The sequence below is a fragment of the Nannospalax galili genome, unplaced genomic scaffold (genome assembly GCF_000622305.1).
Source record: "Nannospalax galili isolate Female #2095 unplaced genomic scaffold, S.galili_v1.0 scaffold690, whole genome shotgun sequence".
Classification (NCBI taxonomy): Eukaryota; Metazoa; Chordata; class Mammalia; order Rodentia; family Spalacidae; genus Nannospalax; species Nannospalax galili.
The window spans coordinates 1,207,245-1,230,794 of NW_008329288.1; the positions used below are offsets into that span (position 1 = coordinate 1,207,245).

Consider the following 23,550-nt stretch of genomic DNA (forward strand, 5'->3'; position numbering starts at 1 on the left):
TCATTTTTTAAACTATTTTGTTACTTTTATTTTATATGTATGAGTGTATTGGCTGCGTGTATATACGTGCGCCCATGTCGTGCAATGTCTGCAGAGGTCAGAAGAGGGTATTGGATTCCCCTGGAACTGGAGTTACCGAATGGTTGTTAGCTGTCATGTGGGCATTGGGAATCAAACCTGGGTCCTCTGCAAGAACAGCCAGTGCATTTAACTGCTGAGCCATCTCCCTAGCCCCAGAAAACTTTTCCTTCGTTTTGAAGTTTGTGTTTTCTTCAAGCTAACAAGTTAATAAATGAACACACAGAGGACATGCAATTTCCCTAGACCATTAGTCTTGTAGGATTTCTTTTCTCTCTATCCTACCCTGAAGCACTCGGAATCCCCCATCAGCTTCTGATGTAAGAAGAGGGGCAGGAATGACTGGGCTTCCCAGAGATGGTCGCTGTTCTTACTACCGTGGGCCTTCTGATTAGATAAGCGTTCTGAAAGCATGTCAGTACCAGCTTGGGCTCACTTCAGTACTCAAAAATCTTTGGGGAGCCTTTCTGGCCCCCAGGAAGAGGTGGGGGAGCTGTAGAGGGCTAGACTATGAAGGACAGAGACTGTGAACTCCTGCTCAACTCCTTCCCTGCAACAAGGTCTTACCAGCAGCCCATGTGCATTCTCCACATGGCACTGGGACCCAGGAGGAAATACCTGAAGCAAATCTATCACATAAGAACATTGATTTTTTTTCCCAACTGATGTTGACAAGATTACAGGGATCTTTGCTTCTTCCATTTGTTCATCTTGATTGCTTCCTTTCTGGTCCAGTTAAGAGGCTGTAATCTCTGAAATTAGATGTGCACCCTCCCCAACTCCTAACCCAAGATGGGGCCTGGCTGGGCATGGAAGCTGCCACTTCACTAGCCCCAGGGACCCAGGGTCCGAATTAGTAGGCCAGGCCTAAGCACATCAAGAAGTATTCTGGGCTTTTTCCCTTAAAGGTCTTTCAGTGTCCCCAGCAGAGATGGAGTAAGAGACTGCACTGGCCCAGATGAAATATGCAGGGCTGTTTGACATGCCAACCTGGAGCTGTGACATGTTGGGCCTCTTGATTCTGTGATATAAATAATTAATCCTCTTACATTTGTGCAGACCAAATTAGACATTGATTGGAAAGGCTTAAGCTGAGGCAGTTCGCAGAGGGCCTGGGAGAGATAGTGGAAGCAAGGTAGTGGAGACCAGGCAGAGGAGGTTGAGCCACAAACCCAGAAGATGGGCAGGGGGTTAGTGGGAGGGGGTGGGTAGAGGGAGACTGCTCTTTGGTTCTAGCCTTGACCCTGTGACCCCAGGCTGGAATGAGGTGCTCTGAGCCTTTGGGCTTCTGGAAGGGCCCTCAGAGGGGGCTGTTTGGTGTAGAAGGGGGAAGAAGAAGAAGGGAGGGGAAGGACTAGATAAGCAAGATATCAACCTAGGGGGTTGGGGGACAAAGTCACCTTCTCCAAAGGCCCTGGGCTCAGCCTTCTGAGAACTCAACCCTACAGCCAACTCTCTCCTCACTCCATCACCCTGAAGAGGAAAGAGAATTTCTCTTACCCTCCCACCACCTCCAGTGGAAGAACAGGACCACAGTGGGCTGGTTCAGACCTCCTCTGAGGTAGGAAGCTTCCTCTTCCCATGAAAGTCACATCTTCTTGTCTCCTCCCTCTTTCTGACTCCCTGGGGTGAAAAGAAAGACCAACCTGGTTTAGAAGGTTAGGGTAACCACAGACCCTGGAGCAAGTGGGCTTCAGGTCTACAGGCCTGCAGTTCTGATAACTGAGCCTGGGAGCAAAACCCTCCCTGAAATTCCCAGTAAGGCTCCCAGACAGGGAAGGGAGACTCTCCTGTCTTCTCCAGGAGCCTTGAGAAAGAAGAACCTGCCCATCTGAACCAGCCCCACTGGGCACAGGACCAGCTCAGTCCCATACTATAAGCCCCAAGTGCAGAGAAGGTTGCCTGGGCCTCTCTCTGCTCAGCCATCAGCTCCCCACCAACCTTCTCCCAGTGTCCCACCACTCATAAGCCCTCCCCTCAGCAGGATGGAAGCTGTAGAGGCTGGGCACTGATCCCCATCTGTGTGTCTGGAACAGAATTAATCCACCTCAGGCAGGGGCCGTACTTGACTATTAAGTCTGGCCATTAAATTAAAGTTAGGAATTGAAACGATTCATGAATAACTCATAATGGTTTGTTGGGAAGCTCCTTAAGCTCTCAGAGAGCTATGGTTTGCTCTGTTGTTAAACCATAATTGTTATTATTAATCGTGTTCTTAATAGTCACTCAATATTAATTCAAGATAACAACCACATGGTGCCAGCCTAGGTGTTCCTTGGGATATAGAGAAGTAGCCACCTCTCTTGGGACTAGACAGGCCACATTGAGCAAGGAGCTAGTGAAGGGAAGGAGGAGACAGCATCAGTGTCGCCAAGACAGGGCCAGGAGCAGAAGAAAGAGGGGAAGAGAAGCAGCAGCCGCCATAGGGAGTAGTGAGTGCATGTAGAGCAGTGGAGCCCAGAGGAATCCCCATCCCTGAAGCACTCACCCCAAGACAGGCTGCGGATGCCTGGGAGCCTGATTAGAAGTTTTATCTTTTCAAAGAGTGAATGTTGTCCACAGAAGGATTAAAGCAGGAAGTTCTCCCCTTAGGAAATCTATAAGGAAAGCCCCCACTTCATGTACAGGCATACACACAGGCACATATACACACATGCACACAGGTGCATATGCATATACACTTGCATACATGCAAACCCACATATACACATGCACATAGGCACACACACACATACCCTCACATGCACAAATACAAATACAGATACACATGCTCACACTTGCACACATATGCACATAAGCATATATACTTGCACACATGCATACCCTCCATGTACACATAGAAATGCATGCACATACACCTGCACACATACAAACCCTCACATACACATGCACACAGGCACATATGCACATACACTTGCATGCATGCAAATCCTCATATACACACATGCACATAAGCACATACACCGGCCCCCACCCAACTGCAACCGTAGCCTCAAAGTAACAAAGCCAGGGTAAGAAGGCAGAGTCCACAAAAAGTAAAAGCAAGTTTTAGTTCTAGAAAGGAGGCTAAAAGGAATTGCAAGCAGATGGGACTCTGTGAGGGACCCATGCTGGGGTAGAACATGGGTCAGAACTGAGAGAATTGCTGAGTGACAGCATAATATAAGGGGTTCAGTAACCATACATCTTCTCATTTGGTCTGGGACTCAAGCTTCCTTGAGCCTAACTTTTCTGTGTGTAGAGGGGTATATACATGCACATGTGTGACTACAAGCATGTTCAGGAGCATACACTGTTAAAACTCACCTCTGAAGTCATAGACTCAGCCACCTTTTCCTACATGGCCAAGGACAGGATCCAGGATAGAACTCAGAGCAGACCAGCCAGGCTGTCTGGTGACTGACAGTTGGATTGCACGTTGACTGGCCTCCATGGCATGGCCAGTCAGGTAACTGACTCACCTCCAGAATAATCCCCTTGTCACATGCCTCTGACTGCCTGGTGACCATGGTTCAAAGCTTATCATCTCTATGACCACCTGGTAGGGGCAAGACCATGTCCTCCTCATTTTCTTGTGAGATAGATATGTCTAGCTTCTCAAGGGATGACCCCCATAGACCTCTGGCCTCGGTTGCAGGTGGGCCAAGCGGGGCCACATCATCAAGGAGGCATCTGGGGAGCTGTACAGGACTGCCGTGGACTACACCTACTTCTCAGAGCCTGTGTCCTGTGAGGTGACCAATGCCTTGGGCAGCACCAACCTCAGCCGCACAGTGGACGTCTACTGTGAGTATGGGGCCTCAGGGGCACCCTGGGGAGCAGATGCCAGGTAGACTCTGAGATACCACAGCTGGTTATTACCTGCAGCACAGTATGCTACACTTTGTGTGACAGGGCCTTCTAGTACTGTTCCTGCTTATTGATCTTTAGAATGCCCTGGTGAGGCAGTGCCAGCTCAGTGCAATAACTAGTTAACATGGACTGAGTGGGTTAGCAGCAGGAATCAGGGGCCAACATGGCTGCTCTCATGTGGGCTCCCTACCCAACTTCCATGCTATTTCTCACTGTGGCCTCATATGGCAGAGAAGAAAAGAAAACAGGCTCTCTTCTGCCCCTTCTTAAAGCACTAATCCTATCTAAAAGGCTCTGTCGGGCTGGACAGATGGCTCAGCAGTTAATAGCACTGATTTCTCTTGCAGAGGACCTGGGTTCAGTTCCCAACACCCACATAGAGTCTTACAACCATCCATAACTCAGTTCTGGGGCATTCAGTGTCCTCTTCTGACCTCTGTGAGCATTGTACATGTGTGGTATACTTACATACATGCAGGCAAAACACTCATACACATAAAATAAATCAATCAAAAAATTTTTTTCTTAGACGATTCTTCCCTCATGACCCAATCATATCCCAAAGGTCTCACCTCTTACACCATCAAGCTAGAGGCTTTCAACACAAGAATTTGAGGGGGGCACAAACATAAGTAGATCTTATTATTTCTATTATCAAAATGAGGGAGACAGAAACTCAAGAGTACGTGGTGAGTAAGTGGCAGGGTGAGAACTGAGGCCAGGCTCTGACCAAATTCATCACATGTCCACACACTCCACTGTCCCATTGAGGGTCCTCAACAATAGGCTGGCCTCATCTGTAGGGCCACTGGTGAAGAAGGGAGGCTTTCTTTTTTCTTTTTCACATATCATTAGCTCACACGCTTCCTAGCAAAACCTCAGCAGAGGTATTATTTCTCTTCTTTTACATCATGAAACTAGTCCCTATCTCCCAATCCCAGATTTCAGGCTTTGTTCCCTGAAGGAAATGTTCCAAGGCCTGCCTGGGCAGCTCTCTACACAACTCAGCCACTGTATGAACCAAGTCATGGTCTTTATACCAGTGTGTTGAAGGAGGGCAGAGAGGCGCTCTCTCACGCTTGGCAAAGGTGTGAGATATGGGACCAAGGGCTAGTCTACTTCCAGAGGCCTGAGAAAGGGTCCAGGGATGTCTGGAATAGAAGACAACCTGAGAATACTGGATGGAAGACACCCTAGGAGGGGACTAGGGCCTTGCCTACTTCCTCATCTTTGAGTCCTCTTGGGAGGGCACCTGAGAGGGCTCCAGTTGGGCCAGGTCATAATCCCAAAGCCCTATATTTCTGGAGTAGAAGTTAGGCTCCCCCACAGTAAGTAGGGTTCCCTCAGCTTTCTGAAGCCAAATATGATGAGAGAGAGAGGAGAGAGAGAGAGAAAGAGAGAGAGAGAGAATGAATGAATGAATGAATGAATGAATGAATGAGAGAGAGAATATGGGTAGAAATTGGCTTTAAGTGCCTTCTCCTGGGACTGGTGCTTTCTTCCCTGTAGACCCAAGAGAAGTTGAGCTGGGGGAGAGATGGCTCCTCCTTACTTCCAAAATCCCTCTCCTGGACTCCAGGCCCAGCCTAGTCAAAGAAATAAAACCAAGACTAGTAAGCTGGAGTTGATTGTGGGGGCTAGTACCCCTCTTCCTCCGCTCAGGGTAGATGAAAAGGGAAAGGAAGCAAGAAGGGCCCCAGAGCTCCTCAGCCCACCTGAGCCCATCTCGTCCTTTCTTCCATCACAGTTGGTCCCCGCATGACCTCAGAGCCTCAGTCCTTGCTGGTGGATCTAGGCTCAGATGCAGTCTTCAGCTGTGCCTGGATTGGCAACCCATCCCTGACCATTGTGTGGATGAAGCGGGGCTCTGGTGTGGTAAGTCTTCAGCCCAGGCCCCAGGGTCCTCTGGCAGAGATGGGGGATAGACAATGGAACAGTCAGGAGGGCCTTCACTATTGGATTGGGAGAGTCAATTTCTTTGATCTAGGGTAGTTTACCCAAGCACTAGAAAGGCTTTTCATCTCTCCCAGATAGAACTACCTTTAGCCTTAATGCTGTGTTTTGGGGACAGGCAGAATGAACCAACCCTGGGGAAGCCTATTATGCACGAAGCCTATTATGCACCAATAGCTCCTGTACTGTCTCAGGTGGCATCATAGCTCCCATTAGATGAACGAGGAACCTGAGCTCCTGAGATGGTCAGTGACTGACCAATGCCACATGAATAATCAGTGCTCAAACCAGATCTAGCCAATACCCAAGTCTGCTTTCTTATTATCACCTCCAGCTGTCACCCAAGGGGATGCTGAGAATGATTCAGAAAACACAGGTCCAGGGACCCTCCAGATTCAGTTGTAGAATAATTTTACCTATGGCCAGCTGAGAGGTAACAGGAGGTCAGCACCCTCTCCCTGCTGAAGAAGCCAAGGGTCCCCAGTTAGGGAGCCCCACACTCTTTCCTCCACTGTGCATGCACCTTGGGGGAGGGGGTTCTCCATGTGGGTGGGGTCTCCTCTCCACAGCCCTAGTGGCAATGACCATCTCTCATCTCTCACTTCACCTTGGTGTTTACGGAGGTGCTGGAGTGTGTGTCAGCCATATGGTACCCTGACAGAGGGAACCCTTCCCTTATTCTTTGTGTCTGATCCTCTTCCATCCTTTCAGGTCCTGAGCAATGAAAAGACCCTGACCCTCAAATCTGTCCGCCAGGAGGATGCTGGGAAGTATGTGTGCCGGGCTGTGGTACCCAGGGTAGGAGCCGGGGAGCGAGAGGTGACCCTGACTGTCAATGGTAAGACCCCTCAATGGGATGGGGAAATAGAAAAGAGGAAAAAAAAACCAAGGTTACTTGGTACCAGGCACTGCCCCAAAGGGGCAGTCACAGGCTCTAGAAAGTGCTGCCCCTAACACAGCATTCTGTCTACCTACTGAAGTCCCCGTGAGAGGCCAGGCTAGAGGTGAGGGCAGTTGGAGAGTTTGTGGACACTTTTCTCCTTTTCATTACCTTCAAAAGGGCCTCATCCTAGGAGTGGTAGCTGGCAAATTTGATCCTGGCTAAGAAAAAGGGATCAGAGATCACAGGATGACCATACTCCCCTACCTACCTTTTGACTGATCCACTTATCCTGACAGAGCCAATGGAAAGTTTAAGGGTGCACCTCCCACTTCTCATGGTCAGCCACTTCCCATTGTATTAGAGCCACTCAGCCAAGGAGACTTGTCACCATCCACAGGGACCAAGTCAGGGGTATGTCTTATCATACACAGTGAAAATAACCACAGCAGGAGAGGGTGTGTTCATAGTGGGAATTAATCGATAGCTGGTCTGTGAAACACTGAGGGGCAGGAGCATCAGACAAGGCCTGGATGCTGGGATGGAGGCAGCCATAAGGAGCTAGGACCAGCTCAGGCCAGACCCAAGAAAGTTGTGACACCAAGCCAGAAGTCTGAAGATCCCTGCTTCGTGAATATTTGGGCTATGGTCAGAAACCAGAGCTGCCTGTTTACAAGGGTAAGAGATGGGAAGGCCTGACCCTACTGCTGTGCACTAGTGGTCAGTCTGCCTCAGATCAGGCCCATCTGTGAGAGCCTCAGCCCCCCAGAGCAGGGCCAGAGTAGGGAATGAGCCAAGTTCTGGAAATGAGCACAGTAACTGCATCTCAACCCAGGAGGCCACCCACTGACAGTCTCATCTATTCTCCCCCTTCACTAGAAAACTGAGCCCAGTGTGGTATCTCGTCAGCACCCCTCTGCTGTCCCCATTAGCCAGCTCCTACCTGGTTCCTCTCCTCTCTCCCGGAGGGGCAGCTGCTGCAGAGGAAGGGGCTCTCTACCTAGACCCCAGAGCATTCACATACCACCTATCCCAGGCAGAGCCCAGACTCCCAAGCCCTCCTGTCTTTCCTGCGTGTCCCCAGGATGCCACCAATAAATTGGCACTGCAGGTCTAAAAATAACAGCATCTGATCGCGCTTCAGTATATCCATGGCAACACAGGCTGCAGCCTTTTCCTGCCGGCGCCAGAGTCTGACACTTGGCTCAGTGTGCCAGGCCACAGTGAAATCGGCAGCCCTCCCTGATGCCCACTCTGGGGAGGGCGCTGGGGAGTCAAGCTGCCATGCCTGCTGTCAGCTGTGACCCTTGGGCTGGGGATCTTCAGATACACACATGCCCTCCAGGGTCCCCAAGCTTGAAGCTATTAACTGAGCATCCTTGTTAAGGGAAAAGGGAGATGTAAGAAGGGGCTGACATTTTACTGTCACTTTTAGACATTCCGATATTTCTTAATGGGGACTTAAAGAGATTTCTTGGGGAGAGAATCCTTTCTCTGCTCCTGCAGAACATACACACCTCAGAAGGACCCACACTCCACCCTGAGCCCTGGCATCTAGCCAGTGTTTAATCTTCCCATCCTTTCTCAACCTGCACTCCTTCTCCAGGTTACCAGGCAGAGGGCAGCTGAAAGGAGTGGCCTGACCAAGGAAATGGCTCCTTGTTTGTTTCCACATCACACTGGTGGAGACTGGATGAAGTGGCCCAAAGGGAGGAGCCTGCCAGCTTCCGTTAGGGATGGATGTAGGACAGGTGGAGGGGTGGTAAGGCTGGAAGACAGGGGCTGGGCATCCAGGACAAAGCCATTCCCATCTCTGCCAGGCTCTCCTGTGAGCAACAGCCAGTCCACTGGCCTTTGGGGAATGAATTGGCATTGCTGTCACTTGAGCAGGCTCAAAACCAGCACCTGCAGGAAGGTGGTCGCTACAGATGGCTCTAAGCCTTCCTTTACCCTGGTTTTTGTTTTCTTTTTAAGAAACCCATAAATGCATATGTATTTGTTGACAGCTTTTACAATCCTATGAACCCCTTAGAGGAATTCCTAGTTTCTGGCTAGTAAAAGGAAAAGGTTTTACAGGATCATCACTTCTTAACTCAGCAGTAAAGCAAAGCACCGTCCAGGTTCCTCAGAACACAGAGTCTTATGGCTTGGGGTCAAAGAGCTGTTGGAGGAAAGCAAGCCCATCCTTAAAGCTTTCTGGGGGCAAGGCTCCTACCTTGAGGTCTTCCCACGTCCCTGTACCACGCAGTCATTTGCATTCTAAACTCAGAAGCCAGCTCTTCCAATACCTTCTTTCCCCTTGGCTGAGAGCTACTCATAGAAATGCAAATCTGTTTTAATTAAGGTGGTTAATAAACAGCAATTATGTTTGCAGCAATTTTTGTTTTGTTCCCAGCATAATTTTGCCCGTTCTCCAGATCTCTTGTTCTTAGCTGTCTTCCCTCTGTTCTACCTAAATCCCAACCATCACTCCAGGGACTGGGAACTGGTGGGAAGGTTTCCATCCCTATCTTCATCCCTCAACAGCCCATCTCAGCCAGAAAGTTAACTGAGCAAGTAGATAAACTAGCCACTCCTCCTGTCCCTTTTACTGTCAGATAGTGCCACATAAGAAAGACTTAAGTTAGATAAGGAGCAGAACTGGGAAGGAAGAAAGTGCTATGGAACAGGTTCTACTCCAGGTGGACTGTCTTGACTATCCAATGTGATAGATGACTCTGCCTCAGAATCAATCTCAATCTCTCTCTCTCTCTCTCTCTCTCTCTCTCTCTCTCTCTCTCTCTCTCTCTCTCACACACACACACACACACATGTGTCCCAGCACCAATCTCTCTCTCTCTCTCTCTCTCTCTCTCTCTCTCTCTCTCTCTCTCTCTCACACACACACACACACACACACACACACACACACACACACACACAATCTGGATGAGATAATATTGGGGTCAGTTTTAGAACGGTTTCACCTGGGTTGTCTGGGTGTGCATGTGGAGACAGACAAGATAATGAATTACAGGATCTCCTGAGACCTACTGCGGCCATCAGACTCTGCCTTTGCAGGGTAATTCCCATCTTAGGTGGGGGAACAGCACCACTTTTCCTCCTCCCTCCCTGGGCCAACAAATGGCACTCAATTTGTTAGGCAAGTGTGCCCTCTCCTGGAGAGCTGAGAAATGGCTTGAATTCAAACAGGGGGGCAAGGAGGGGTGACATTCTGTATAGTCTTCCTTCACACTTGCACTTGCCCCGACTCCCTCCCTGGGCTCACCACCTCCTTTGCAAAGCAGTCCCCATCCACCATATAGAGTTATTCTCTCTCCTCTGAGGTTGCTTAGCACTTTATCTGCACTGCTCCTGTGGTATGAACACTTGCCATCTTTATTACAGTTATTTATGTCTTCTGGGGATTCTGACTTGGAAGCATTCACTCATGATCCCCAGAGAGGTTTATAACTGAATGCTTAATTTATCTTCAGGTCCCCTACCTCATACTCTGCCTTGCACGTACAGGCCTTCTGTAAATGTTTGATGAATGCTTGGATTAATGAATATACTTCTGAACCCACCTAAGTGGGTAATCAGCTGGAGCTCTGCCCTTCTGCATCCCTAACGTGATGTGATGTCATCTTCCCAACAGGACCCCCTATCATCTCCAGCACACAGACCCAGCATGCCCTCCACGGTGAGAAGGGCCAGATCAAATGCTTCATCCGGAGCACGCCACCACCTGACCGAATCGTAAGTGCTCCAGGGAGGGAGGGCTGACCAATTGGTGCACACCTTGGAGCCTCTCTCCTTTCCATGGGGAAAAATAATATCGATCTGTGTCTTGGGAATACATCCTGATGACAAAATAGCAGGAGGCAGCCTCCTGTCTCAGAACACACGTGCTTGGGGTGCGGATGTTCCCAAGTGCCAGTGTGAATGGTGCTGATTGAATTCTGCATCCTAGGAGCAGAGGGGCAAGTGAGAGCAGCAGTAGAGAAGGACGGCCTTTCTTCCATTTCCTGGGCTCAGTCTTTTCAGTCCTGTGACACCATAAACCAAGTGCTGTTGACTGCCAGCAATCCCGTTCTGCACCTCCCAGAGTCATTATTATTATGTGTGCATGATATGAGAGGTGGAATACATGCCACATTGCATGAGTGGAAGTCACAGGCCAACTTGGTGGAGTCAGTTCTCTCCTTCCACCTTTATGTGGCTTCTAGGGGGAGGGGTGCCTAACTCGGGTTATCAAGCTTGTGCTGCAAGTATTTTACCCACTAAGCCATTTTGCTGGCCCAAGTGTTTGCATTTTTTAGGCAGAGGGTTAGCACCCCCATCTATCTTAAACTGGCAGCTACTCTAGTATGGAAACAAAGACGGAGTGTTTTATAGCAAGCATTGCTGAAGGAAAAGTGTTATTTTAGTAATCCCCAGTACCTAGGATGGTCCTGCTAGAAAGAAGATCATCCAGAGGCCAGCTCCATGGGACAGCCATGCTGGTAGCCTGTGGTTTGGCCAGGCAGCACCCAAATAAGAGCCTGTGTGTGCCAGAGATGGAGCCCAGGAAACTAAGACCTTGATAGAGGATTACCGCTGCTACATATCACTCGAGCATCTGGTTCATTTTCTGTCTGAAAGATTCACACAAAATTGCAAATAATTGTATATAACAACCATTACCCATGTGCCTTCCCCATTACCAATTTTTTAGATTATAAATGTAACTCATGACCATTGTAAAAGATTCCCTTCAATCACCTTGGAGCATTTTTACACATCTTTCTTTTCATAGATATTTATTTCTAGACTAGCATCTCTCACTATGTCCCCTAGGGGCATCTGACAGTGTATGGAGACCTCTGTGGCTGGCACAGTGTGAGAAGTGCTAGCCTTGGTGAGTAGAACCAAGGATGCTGCAAACAGTCCCACAACCCAGAAGGGTCTGGTGCTGAGCGAGGGAGGCCCAGCTCTCTCTCCTGCCTCTGGGCATTGTCGCGTTCTTGTGAATGTAGAGGCAGGGTATAACAGGACTGATACATTGATGTGCTTGCAAAATTGTAAAAGCACTCTAAAAACAAGCTAAAATTCTATAAACAAAGATAGAGGTGATCATGCACAATTCTAAACATACTCTTGTAAAAACAGTTTGAAAACCAAGTACCTACAATCCCAACTCTGGGAGCTGGAGGCAGGATGATTAGAAGTTCAAGGTCTAGTGGGGCATTGTGGCACACACCTTTAGTCCTAGCACTTGGGAGGCAGAGACAGGCAGATTACGGATCTCTATGAGTTCAAGACCAGCCTGGTCTACATAGTGAATTCTAGGCCAGCTGGGACTACAGGGAGACCCCCTGTCTCAAAAAGACCAAAAAAAAAAGATCATATTTTAATATCTCTATGGACCATCTCTCTGAGGCCACTGGGAGCACCTCCAGGCAAGTCATGTGGAGGACTACATTACTGCCACAAGGGCTCCGACTTTGCCTAGAAAATGTTCCCAGTGCAGAGCCATACATGGCTTCCTGCTGGGAAAGAAATATCCCAAGGTGGTTGCAACCTGTGTGTGTGTCTGTGTGTGTGTGTGTGTGTGTATGTATGTGTGTGTGTGTGTACATGCACACACCAGCTCAATGGAACATGCACACACATATTGTGTGTGCAGTGTGCTACATACTATAGCACATATGTGCATGGATATGTATGTATGTTTATGATGTACATGTGTAATGATATATGTATATGATATGGTATGTATGCACCTGCATGTTTGTATGTCTTTGGGGTATGTGGTATGGTATGAGTACATTCACGTATTGTTCTGTGTTAATGTGTACTGTGGTATGTACATGTATATGTGCATACTTGTGGACTACAGTGTCTGATATACTGTGGTGTGTCATGGTGTGTGTATGTGTAATGTATGGGTCATAATGTTTGTATATGATTATATGCTTATCTGTAGTATATGGTATGGTGTGTAAAGTACATGTGTTGTGGCATGTTTATATGGTGTGATATATATTTATATGTGCTGTGGTATAAACACACATACATGTGTATTTTGTGATATGATATATATACCTCTGAATACTATATTTGTGTTGTGTGCACATGTATGTAAATTTTTGTGGTGTATATACTTATGTACATCATGTGGGTGATGTGTTATGCAAAGTGTGTACATACTTGTATATATGTGTATACACATGTTGGTATGCATGTGTTGAGTGTTTAATATGTATTTTGGAATTTTCATGTGTGGGTGTGTTTGTAGTATGGGGTATGTGCACACACACATATTAGCGTAGACATGTGCTGATAATATGTTTGGTGTGGTATATATGTACATGTGTGGTAATGTGTTCATGTGGGTTGTTTATACTTGTGACATGTGTGTTTACGTTTGTAGTCTGTGGTATATATGTGCAGATAGATGTGTGCACATGTGTTGGTGGTATGTGACAGTATTGTGAATGTGAGTCTGGCAGTGTCAGCATCTAGGGCAGGGAGGTGATACTGTGGGTCCTGGTTCGGACTCTCCTTACCCTGCACAATCTGGCAGGCCTGGTCCTGGAAGGAAAATGTGCTGGAGTCGGGGACATCAGGACGCTACACAGTGGAGACAGTCAGCACCGAGGAGGGCGTCATCTCCACACTTACCATCAGCAACATCGTACGGGCTGACTTCCAGACCATCTACAACTGTACAGCCTGGAATAGCTTTGGTTCTGACACAGAGATCATCCGGCTCAAGGAGCAAGGTGAGGGCTGCCAGGGTGTCCAGGGAACCAGTGGGGTGCAGGGCAGGTCCAAGGAAAAGGCACAGTGCTCTTCTTACTGCCATTCAGCCTTGCCTAGCTAGCCTGTGTGGCAAGGAGCACTGGCCTCCAGCAAACTGCTCTGAGTGGTGGCCCCTAGGGCTGATAATTCAAGGAAGGGTGACCACAGAGTGAGCTGGGCTCCTGGCAGTGATAAGCACCCAATGGCCTCTGATAGCCCTGATTTCCACACATTCTGCCCTCCCCCATGGGCCCTGTTCTGATGCTCAAGTGCCCTTGCCAGGTTGTGCCTGGACAAGCACAAGGATATACTAACAATGAACATGCTGGGAATCTGGCCCAGTCCCAGTCAGACAGCAGAAGTCCCAAGGAGAAGCCAAAGCTAAAACTGAAGGATACTGCTTGCCTGTTCCTATCCCTACTGTGGGAGTGTGGGAGCTGGGCCCAGACCACTTGCAGCCCCCAAGGACACCTGGGCCACTGTACTCTAGAGGAGACACTAACCAATGCTTGGCAAAGAGGCACAGAGTAGCCAGGTTTGAAAGAAAGGAAGGAAAAAGGAGACTCACCTCACTATGACCCTGTGTGCCCACTGCCCTAGCTCTTGAGATAGATGCTAAGAACTCAGTCTCATGCCGGACATTCTAGTGCATGCCTGTATTCACAGCTACACAGTAGACTGAGGCAGGAGGCTCACTTGAGCCCACAAGTTCAAGACCAGCCTGAGCAACATGGCAAGACCTCATCTCAAAACAAACACCAGAACTCTAGTTCCCTAGCACAAACTACCAAATGGAAAGCCCCTGAAGGATAAGAACTGGTTCAATGAAGTTCACTGGGCATATAGCCAGTAGCATGTTAGGTCCTAAAATGGGCTGTAGATCTTCCCCTTGGCCAGCCAGTGCCCAGCCATGGATGGTGTTCAGTGGATCTGGGCCTCTGGACCAGAAGTTGGAGGCTGAGCAAGTGGTCCCAGCCAGACCCTTCAGGCCTCAGTAGATCATGAGGTGGCCGTGATCACACCTACAGATTAAATATCTCAGTGTCTCCTAACACCTCTTCCTAATAGGTGCTGCTTTGCATAACGCTTTGCATATAATTTACATAATACCATCCACACATCATCCAAACCCCCCTGGCCCCCTGTTGCCTACCCTCTTTGTCTTCCCCTGGTGCCCCTACCCTTGTGCCCTTCTTTAACGGTCCCACCCACTCCCAAGACCCCTCCCCTACCCAAGCTTGACTTCTCTTTCTGTCCCCACACTTTTGGGAGGGCCAAGTCAGACTGAATGAACTCCAAGTTCAGTTGGGGGAGCCTGGATCTGTGGGGTGGTCCCAGAGACATGATGGAGAAGGGAACCCCTCCCATAGCCCCTTCAGGTGACCAGTCCCCTGTCCCGTCCCACCCTGGCCAGCCAGGCCCTGGCTGTGGACGCTTGCTTTATTTCCAAACAGGTTCGGAAATGAAGTCGGGAGCCGGGCTGGAAGCAGGTACGGAAGGAGCCGATGAGAAATGCCCGGGTTGGGGGAGGGGCTTTGGCTAGAAGGGGAGGGGACCCAAAAGGGGGCAGGGAGGCTGCTAAGTTCTCTGTCCTCCGTGTCAAAGGCTTAGTGCAGTCAGAGCAATGGGAGAGGGGCTCCTAGCAGCTGGCACCCAGGGACCTCAGATACCTGCCTGATGTCATAGCCCAGGGCTCCTTCCTCCCCAGGACACTGCTCTTGTTCTCCCACCCCTTCCACCCTTGGTCCTCAGATGCCCTGGCTCCTGTCCCAGTCCTGGCCTCCCTCTACTTTTCAGGCCCTCCCCATGTCTGCTCCTCAACACCATCACCAGCTCAACATTCCTCCCCAGGGGCCTGTGGCCTATTCCATCCATGCTTGCTGGCTCACCACCTTCTCAGCTACCCTGTGTCCTCCCATGGAAGCATCATCTCATCGCCAAGCTGAAACTACTAGGCACTGCCCCTCCAGGATACCCATAGGCTCCATGGGTTGATTTACTCCATCTAGGCAACTGTGCCCTCCCTACTGCCAGGCAGAAAACCAGACTCCACAGGCTTGACCAAGGACTTGAGGGTCCTCTGCCTCAGTCCTCTGCCACATTGGTGCCTGACCTATGTCTTCCTCTTTATTGAGCTCCATGTGGGGTCCATCTCCCTCCCACTAGATACACATGCCCTTCTCAGAGGACTAATCTAGGGCACAATCGGCTCACTCAAAGGCAGTCTGTGGCTATCTGCCACCTACACATCTTCTGGCTCTCTAGAAATCCAGGTACTGCGGGGTTCTGGCTCCCTTCAGTCTGCATTTCACACTCTTTCATCCCTTGCTGACTGAGACTCCTCATACCTGTCCCCTTTCTTGATGGAAAGGAGGCAAAACAAAGCAGCTCTCCCCAGTCCCTCAGGGAACATCCTAGGAATGTTCTGTTCACAAAGGGGCAACCTGCACAGGTGACCTAGGCCAGACCTTGAGAAGCCAGGAAAGGAGGCACGCTGGGACCTGGTAGGGGATGCTACCTGGAGGCCACAAGTGCTACCTGCCTTCATAAGTCCCTTCTCCTCTGTCACTGCCCAGCTCCTTAGGATGTTCTGCAACAAGATGCCCCTAGCCCACCCTACAGCTGTTAACAGCTCAAGGAAATGTGGACTTGCAGGACATACTTTTTTTTTTTTAATGTGTATGCATGTATTGTAAGTGCACCCATGTTGTGCAATGCCTGAGGAGGTCAGAAGAGGCTGTCAGATCCTCTGGGACTGGAGTTATGGACAGTTGTTAGCTGCCATGTGGGTGCTGGGATTCGAACCCAGGTGTTCTGCAAGAACGACCAGTGTTAACTGCTGAGCCATCTCTCCAGCCCCCAAAAGGGACTTTTATGCTGCCACCTTAACTCTGGGTCACAGATCCAAAGTTGAGGCCTGAGGGTGTTAAGAAAATATCATGCCTTGGCTCTAAGATGAGATGAATCACCCCCAAGTTTTCCCTAGAACATTTACTAGGAATCCCAAGAGCAACTAACAATGAAATTAAAACCACAGACCCAATGAACTTCAGAACAGTTTTTCTTTCCAAGTGGAATTTAACCAGAAGCATCTTTTGTCAAAGTCAAGTCTCTGCTAAAGTCACATCCCTTTTCTCAGTCCAGATCTCTGAGCCCACTCCCCACACTTCCTGTTTTCAGTCTGTGGGGTTTGCCATTCCTACCCCTCTCTTGGTCACCTCCTGTCACCTCTGCAATGATCTTTGCTGCCAATAGATTGGTAACAAGAGTTAGTTAGTATGCAAATCCTGGGGTGATGAAACACCTGCTTTCTCTGATGGGCATCCCCAGTCCTCCTACCTGCAACTTAGAGACCAGAGTTTCAGTATTTCTGTAGCTCTTTAAAGGAAACAAGGGGTCAGCATGGTAGAATGCTTACTTAGTATGCATGAAGCCCTGGGTTTCATTCCCAGAATGACAAAAGAAAAAAAGAAAAGAATGATACTTTAACCACAGCCCCAGAACAAACACCTAGCTGTTCGCAGGTCATGGAAGCTGCAGTTGATGAATGTTGATGAATGTGGGTGGGGTGGGAACTTAGGCTTTGGGGACTTTCCTCTTCTTTAATGTTTCTGTCTGCCACAGTCCTGCCTCCACACAAAGTAACAGGAACAAACCCTTGAATAGGATGGGCACCTGGCTCTGTTCTAAGACCTTTCCCACTTTCCTTTACCTAAAATAATAGCATTATTATTACCCCATTTTACAGATAAAAAATGTAGAGTAAGTTGCTTGGAAGAAGTGACAGAGCCAGGGACTCACTTAGCCACAATCTGAGCCATACAGAGCATGTGACATTTGGAGGGTGCCATGTGGTAGAGAAGACAGAGTAAGATGAGATCAGGGGTTCTCTGGGGTTCCCACACAATAGCAGCTACGTGTCCTTGAGCAAGTCACGACTTCTCTGGATCTTAGTGTCTCTGTCAAATGGGAGACTTGGGTTCAGTGAGTCCCAAGTCACCTTGGCCCAGTATTCTCTAGTCCTATTCTCCATGGACTACTCAGGGCCTAAAATCATGTGCTAAAAGCAAGCAACTCCCCTCCCCAGCAACATTACCCACCATTCCTGTGTATTTGGTAAAGGCCAGAGACAGACTAGGGAAAGAACATAACCTGTTGGGCAGGGACAGGTGCTGGATGCTAGAGGGTTGACCTCACAGGTGAAAGAGTTGGGCATGGCTGTCAGGGAAAGAGGAAAGGCTGTTCTCCTTAGCAATATGGTAGCACTGAAGCTGTGATCATGCTCCCCTGGTCCCTGAAACAAGGACATGTACGGATTATAAGCCCTGATTCCCAGCAGGCCCGAAGGGAAGTTGTCTCAGAACTGAAAACCCTAAGAGCCGGTTGATTATATGTATCCTCCACACACCAGGCAAAGAGGTATGAAAGAAGGAAGGAAGGAATTGGATAAACAAGGGCAGAGACGATCACCATTTTTCAAAGGAAAGCCAGGACTTATGACTCACCAGCCACTGCATGCGTGCTAGATCTCTTCCTTAATGTGAAGACAGCTAAATTATGCTAGCCTTGCCCCACATCTGCAGTGTCCCTCCTCCCTGACCCTCCACTGTTCCAGCATCTACCCCTTCCTCTGACTCCTCCCTGCCCTCCTCCTACCCTATGTCCTCCACCCAGTCTCTACATTCCTGGCCATAACTGACCCCTATTGGACTCTGTCTTTGGCCACCAGGCCCTACCAAGGCATTCCCAAGAGGGGCCCACGTGGCAGTGGTGTGGCCCCAGCTTGGCAGGGGCAGTACCTAGGGGACTGGATGGGGTCCTAGCAGAACAGTAGGATTCCCCTATCCCTCATCATCCCCATCTGTTTCTCTCCCACAGAGTCTGTGCCAATGGCCGTCATCATTGGGGTGGCCGTAGGAGCTGGTGTGGCCTTCCTCGTCCTAATGGCAACCATTGTGGCCTTCTGCTGTGCCCGTTCCCAGAGAAGTACGGGAGGGAGACCCGGGATCTCAGGGAGGGGGACAGAGAAAAAAACCAGGCTTAGACTGCCCCGGAGAGCAAGTAAGCAGGCATACAAGCAGGGGCCCTAACAGTACTGTGAGCTCCTGGGACAGGGATGGGTCTGATGTATTGTTATGCACCTTGAGAGTGTCTGGCACCAAGTGGGCACTCCACTGAGGCTGAACTGAACTAGACTGACCTTGATCTGGCAGGGCAGGCCACTAGCACTTTGGGTTGGATACACAGCACTCTTATTTGGTGTGTATAGAAACTAGGGGGAAAAGAGGTGGTTTGACCTTCCTTGCTATGCACAGGCAGCCAGTTTAACCTGAAAAGCAGGTCACCCACACAAAAGCATGAGGATTTTCCCTGAGCAGACTAAAGGTTTTCAGTCGACTATTAGCAATATAATTCTAGTGCTGGTGCATGCTTGAAGAATTCCACACACTCAGGGCCTCCATGCTGAGCTCAGCTCTACATGTGATTGACAAGTGTAAGGTAGAATGGCAGAGTTGAGGCAAAGACAGAAGAGGTACAATTTTCTACCATGTGACCGTGGGCAACTGACATCTATATCAGGCCTCAGTTTCCTCCTTTGTGATATTAAAGTATTGGATAACATGACATTTTAAAAAATATTTTATTGAGTTTTTTTACGTTTTATACAAGTTCTTAATCAAATTTAGACCCCTTCGCCCATCCATGCCCCTCCCACACACACCCCCTACTGGACCTCATGCATTCCACCGTACATGTTAAGTCCTATCTGGTCAAGCATTTGTATCCAGATGTCTTTCAGTGCAAGTTCTAGATGACATGACTTTTATGACTCCAACCAGCTCTAAGCTTTTAGAATCAGAATGTGCTAAGTGATTTATTAGACCAAGTTAGCTCCCATGACCACCTGGCAGTGTTCACATGTAAGAAGGAAGCTACTGGTTTCCCTCACATTTTCTCCCTTCCCAGCTAAGCAGCCTTTCCATCTTGTGACTATCCCAGCAAGATGGTTTCATAACCTCCCTCATTGCCTCTCAGTAGAAATGATAAGGGAACATATTTTAGCAAGATTTGTCTAACAGGCTGCTCCTATAGTTCAGGGAAGCTAGAACCTGTGTGCTCAGGGATAGGGGGAAGGTTGGCTCTGAGACCTTGAGCTACTTGCCACTGCTAAAATTTGTGGTTCTGTCAATATGAGAGCTCAGAGCCTGGTAGATGGTAGACGACAGAGATTTCTAGAAGGAAGTAGGGACTCAGGATGAAAGGGCCTGACTCAGCGGGGTGGAGGGACGGATGAGGATGCCCTCTCCAGACATAGGAGGTCTGAAGTGCCTGCCTGCAACAAGGAACTGGGCAGCCACGGGGCCAGCCTTTGAGCACCACCCAGTTCACAGTAGATCTCTATGGATGGGGGCTGGCAAAGCTGCTGAGTTTAGGGGCTGAGGGGAGGGTAAGCCCTGGGGTGTGGTGGGGCAGGGGTGGCATCAGGGGGCTGTGGGGTAGTTGACATCTCATGCCTGAGGACGAGGACTGAATTTGTTGCCAACACTTTCCTATCTTATATCCAGATCTGAAAGGTGTTGTGTCAGCCAAGAATGATATCCGAGTGGAGATTGTGCACAAGGAGCCTGCTTCTGGCAGGGAGACTGAAGAGCACACCACCATCAAGCAGCTGATGGTAAGAACACTGTCCATGCCCTGCCCCATCCTGAGACTAAAGACTTCTTGATGCCCTCCACACTACTGACAGGCAGGGCATAGGGGCAAAACTCTTCTGTTCCTTCAGTGAATGAGGCACACAGTCAGCCAATGAGCATTTATGATACAGTTCTCACCCTGGAAGCCTGACCATTGAGTAGGAAGAAAACACGCTTAAATTTCCATGTGTGGCTACGTGCCTCTTACACACACACACACACACACACACACACACACACACACAAAGAAATATTATAGATATTCAATGCATTCCTCTCCTCTTCCCCCTTCACAAAAAAAGTCTGCAAGAAGCATAGGTTCCTCCTTGGGAACTGGATGTCCTCCAGAAGCAAACGCAAAACTTCTCCAGCAACACCAAGCCTGCACTTCCTCTTCCTGATCCTCCCTTCATGGACCAGAATCCAACCAGCTGTCCAGGCAGAAGCCTAGACAACTATGCCAGAAGCTCCCAGAGAACAATGTCATGGTGGTAATATGTGGGACCAGCGACAGGAGAGCAAGGAATACGGACATGGGCTCTTCTGAGCCTCAGTGACAACATCTATGAAATGGATATGAAATCAGTAGTATACAGGGCCACTATCAGGGCTACAGGGGATACCCCTGAGGAGCTTGGAGCACATGGGGTACAGTACAATGGTCCCTTGACATCTGTAAGGAGTTTGGCTCCAGGATCCCCAGATAATACCAAAATTCAAGGATGCACAAGTCTCTTGTATAAAATGGTATAACATTTGCATGGGACCTACACACATCCTCTTGTTTATTTAAATCATTCCTAGATATTTATAATCCCTAATACAATGGAAATACTATGTAAATAGGTTGGGCATAGTGACACTTGCCTCTAGTCCCAGCACTTGGGAGGAAGAGACAGGTGGAGCTCTGTGAGTTGAAGGCCAGCTTGGTCTACATAGAGAGTTCCAGGCCAGCTGAGGCTACAGGGAGACCCTGTCTCAAAAAGACATATATAATGCAAATGATTATTGCACTGTATTGATCAAAGATCAATGATTAAGTAAAATATGACTGTATATATTTGGTGCAGACACAATTATTTTCCCTACCTATTTTTGATCTGTGGTTGGCTGAAGCCACTGTGCAGAATATGAGGAAACAGAGGGTCACCTGTGATCGCTCAGAAACTATTTGTGTTGCTCTAAAAGCACCCACTAGATGGTGAGCAACTGCTGCCTTATTCATCCCTGTGGAGCCTCACAAATGTTTGCTGAATGGAACTCACTCTTCTCTGCTATACTTTGTCAGGACCTGTCAATTCCACTTCAAAAAATGGCTTAAACAAAGCTGGGCATTGTGGTGCACACCTTTAATTCCAGCTCTTGGGAGGCAGAGGCAGGCATAGCTCTGTGAGTTCGAGGCCAGCTACATAGCAAGTTCCAAGGCAACTGGGTCCACAGGGAGACCCTGTCTCAAAAAAAAAGCAAGCGCGCGCACACACACACACACACACCTCAAACGTATGCCCGGCCTCTCCTCCACTGTCTCTTGGGCCTTGCCATTGCACCCCTGGACATTGCAGCAACCCCTTAATTGAACTCAACATTGATCACTTTTCTCAATTCGCCCTCCTTGACCCTGCAAAAACTGTCCTTCTGAAACACAAATCAGCACTCAGGAGACAGAGGCAATAGGATCTCTATGAGTTTGAGGACAGTGTAGACTAATTGATGAGACCTTGTCTCAAAATAAATAAAATGTAAATCTGGTCCTGAGACTATTCCTCTGAAGTCCTTCAGTGGCTCAAATATCTGCTGGATGAAGTCCAGGTGCACTAGCACCTCATCAGGGCCTGTGCTGCAAGCCAGCTGACAGTCTTTTAAGTTACATTTTCTGGCCATCTGGCTTTCCAGACACACCAAGAGTTGGTGATTCCCGGCCTCAGAGTCCTTTATACCTCGAAGGCCTTCATCCCCTTTGCCTGTTGGTTTGTTCGCTGAATTTCGTACCCTGCAGTAAGAACTGCTCAAATGTCACCAGTTCTAAGACTTTCCCTGCCTGCTTCCTCCGCACACACTGGTAAGCTGTGTGATGCCTGCTCTCCCCAACACTGTGCATGAGCCTCCTTGATGGCACATTGCTCAATGACGAGGAGTTCTGAGCTGCCCCAGATCTTCTCAAGGGCAAAGGTCATTTTCCTAACTCTAGATCTTGTATTTTTCCTGGGACCTCCCTAACATAGTACCTGACACAAGAGCGTGTTTAACTTTACAAGGGAGGGAGGAAAACTACAGCCCAGGCCTGAGAAGGAATGATCCCATTCAAGTTCATCTTTCATCCCTAATGGGCCCTTGAGTTCCCTCCCAAGGAGACATCCCTTTGGCCTCAGACAAAGCCATGCTCCCAGGAAGGGGGCAGGTGTCCCTGAGTGATCTGGGCTGAGCAGAGGGGCTAATTTGGCAGAAGGGACTTGCCAAGGGCTCTATAGCTAGCCTTCCCCTTGGCGAGATCTTCAGTATCCACCAGGGAGATCTGACAACCTGTAAGCTGGGAAATGCCCCATCATTAAGGGGAGATAGGCTTGGAAGTTGAATCTGGTGGAAAAGAACAACAATCTAGATGGAGCCAGAACACTTACTGGAAAATGAAAAAAAAATTAAAAGCAATCAGTCCTATTACTGAGGGAGTAGCAGGATGAAAGCACTTTGGCTGGCTGTGAGGCTCCAGGACTGAAATGCAAGAAACATCCTGTGCAAAGAGTAGGTGGGAGCCTGAGGGAGAAAGTGCAAGTACAGCAGTGATGCAAGGGAGGCATTTTGTGTGGCTTCTCCGTGGTTACCCAGGTTACTTTATACACTCAGTGCGTGCTATGGAAGCTTGGTTCCGATCTTACACTTGATCATTACTCTCGGTGATTTCAACCCTGCCACTCATTCATTCATTCCAAATAAACATAACACATATCAAGCACTGTACTAGGCCCTGGCAAATCAGATAATTAATAGATCCCATTCCAAAAGCATTTTGGTCAGTGGCCACAACATGCAAGGCCCCTGGACCAGGTGTGGTGGGGACTGTTTGGCATCTGTTAAGGAAGAAATTTTTCTGATCTACACGCGCGCGCGCACGCACACACACACACACACACACACACAATATCATACCTACACATGTAATTAATTTTAAAAAAATAAAATAATGAAAAGAGGAAAGGTTTTTTTGACTCATGGTTTCTGAATTTTCCGTCCATGGTCACTTGGCCCTGTTGCCTTCAGACCTGTGTGAAGGCAGAACATCACAGCAGAGGCATGTGGCAGAGAAGCCTGTTTATATTTGCTGTCCATGAA

At 48.8% G+C, this 23,550-nt stretch overlaps 1 protein-coding gene across 4 annotated transcripts in view; it reads left to right on the forward strand.

Annotated features, from left to right (window-relative positions):
- Positions 1-23,550, forward strand: part of Kirrel3 (kirre like nephrin family adhesion molecule 3) — a 584,241-nt gene that overhangs the window by 557,023 nt on the left and 3,668 nt on the right. Inside the window, exons 9-17 of one of the 4 annotated variants that reach the window (XM_008834600.2) lie at positions 3,716-3,864; positions 5,678-5,805; positions 6,595-6,721; positions 10,401-10,501; positions 13,311-13,509; positions 14,983-15,018; positions 18,407-18,514; positions 20,095-20,204; positions 20,526-20,850. In XM_008834600.2, coding sequence (XP_008832822.1) covers positions 3,716-3,864; positions 5,678-5,805; positions 6,595-6,721; positions 10,401-10,501; positions 13,311-13,509; positions 14,983-15,018; positions 18,407-18,514; positions 20,095-20,204; positions 20,526-20,624 — 1,057 coding nt within the window. In that variant the 3' untranslated portion in view covers positions 20,625-20,850. Of the gene's footprint in view, positions 1-3,715; positions 3,865-5,677; positions 5,806-6,594; positions 6,722-10,400; positions 10,502-13,310; positions 13,510-14,982; positions 15,019-18,406; positions 18,590-20,094; positions 20,205-20,525; positions 20,851-23,550 lie in introns of those variants that run through there. The other 3 variants (XM_008834586.2, XM_008834590.2, XM_008834596.3) reach the window with 3 other exon arrangements.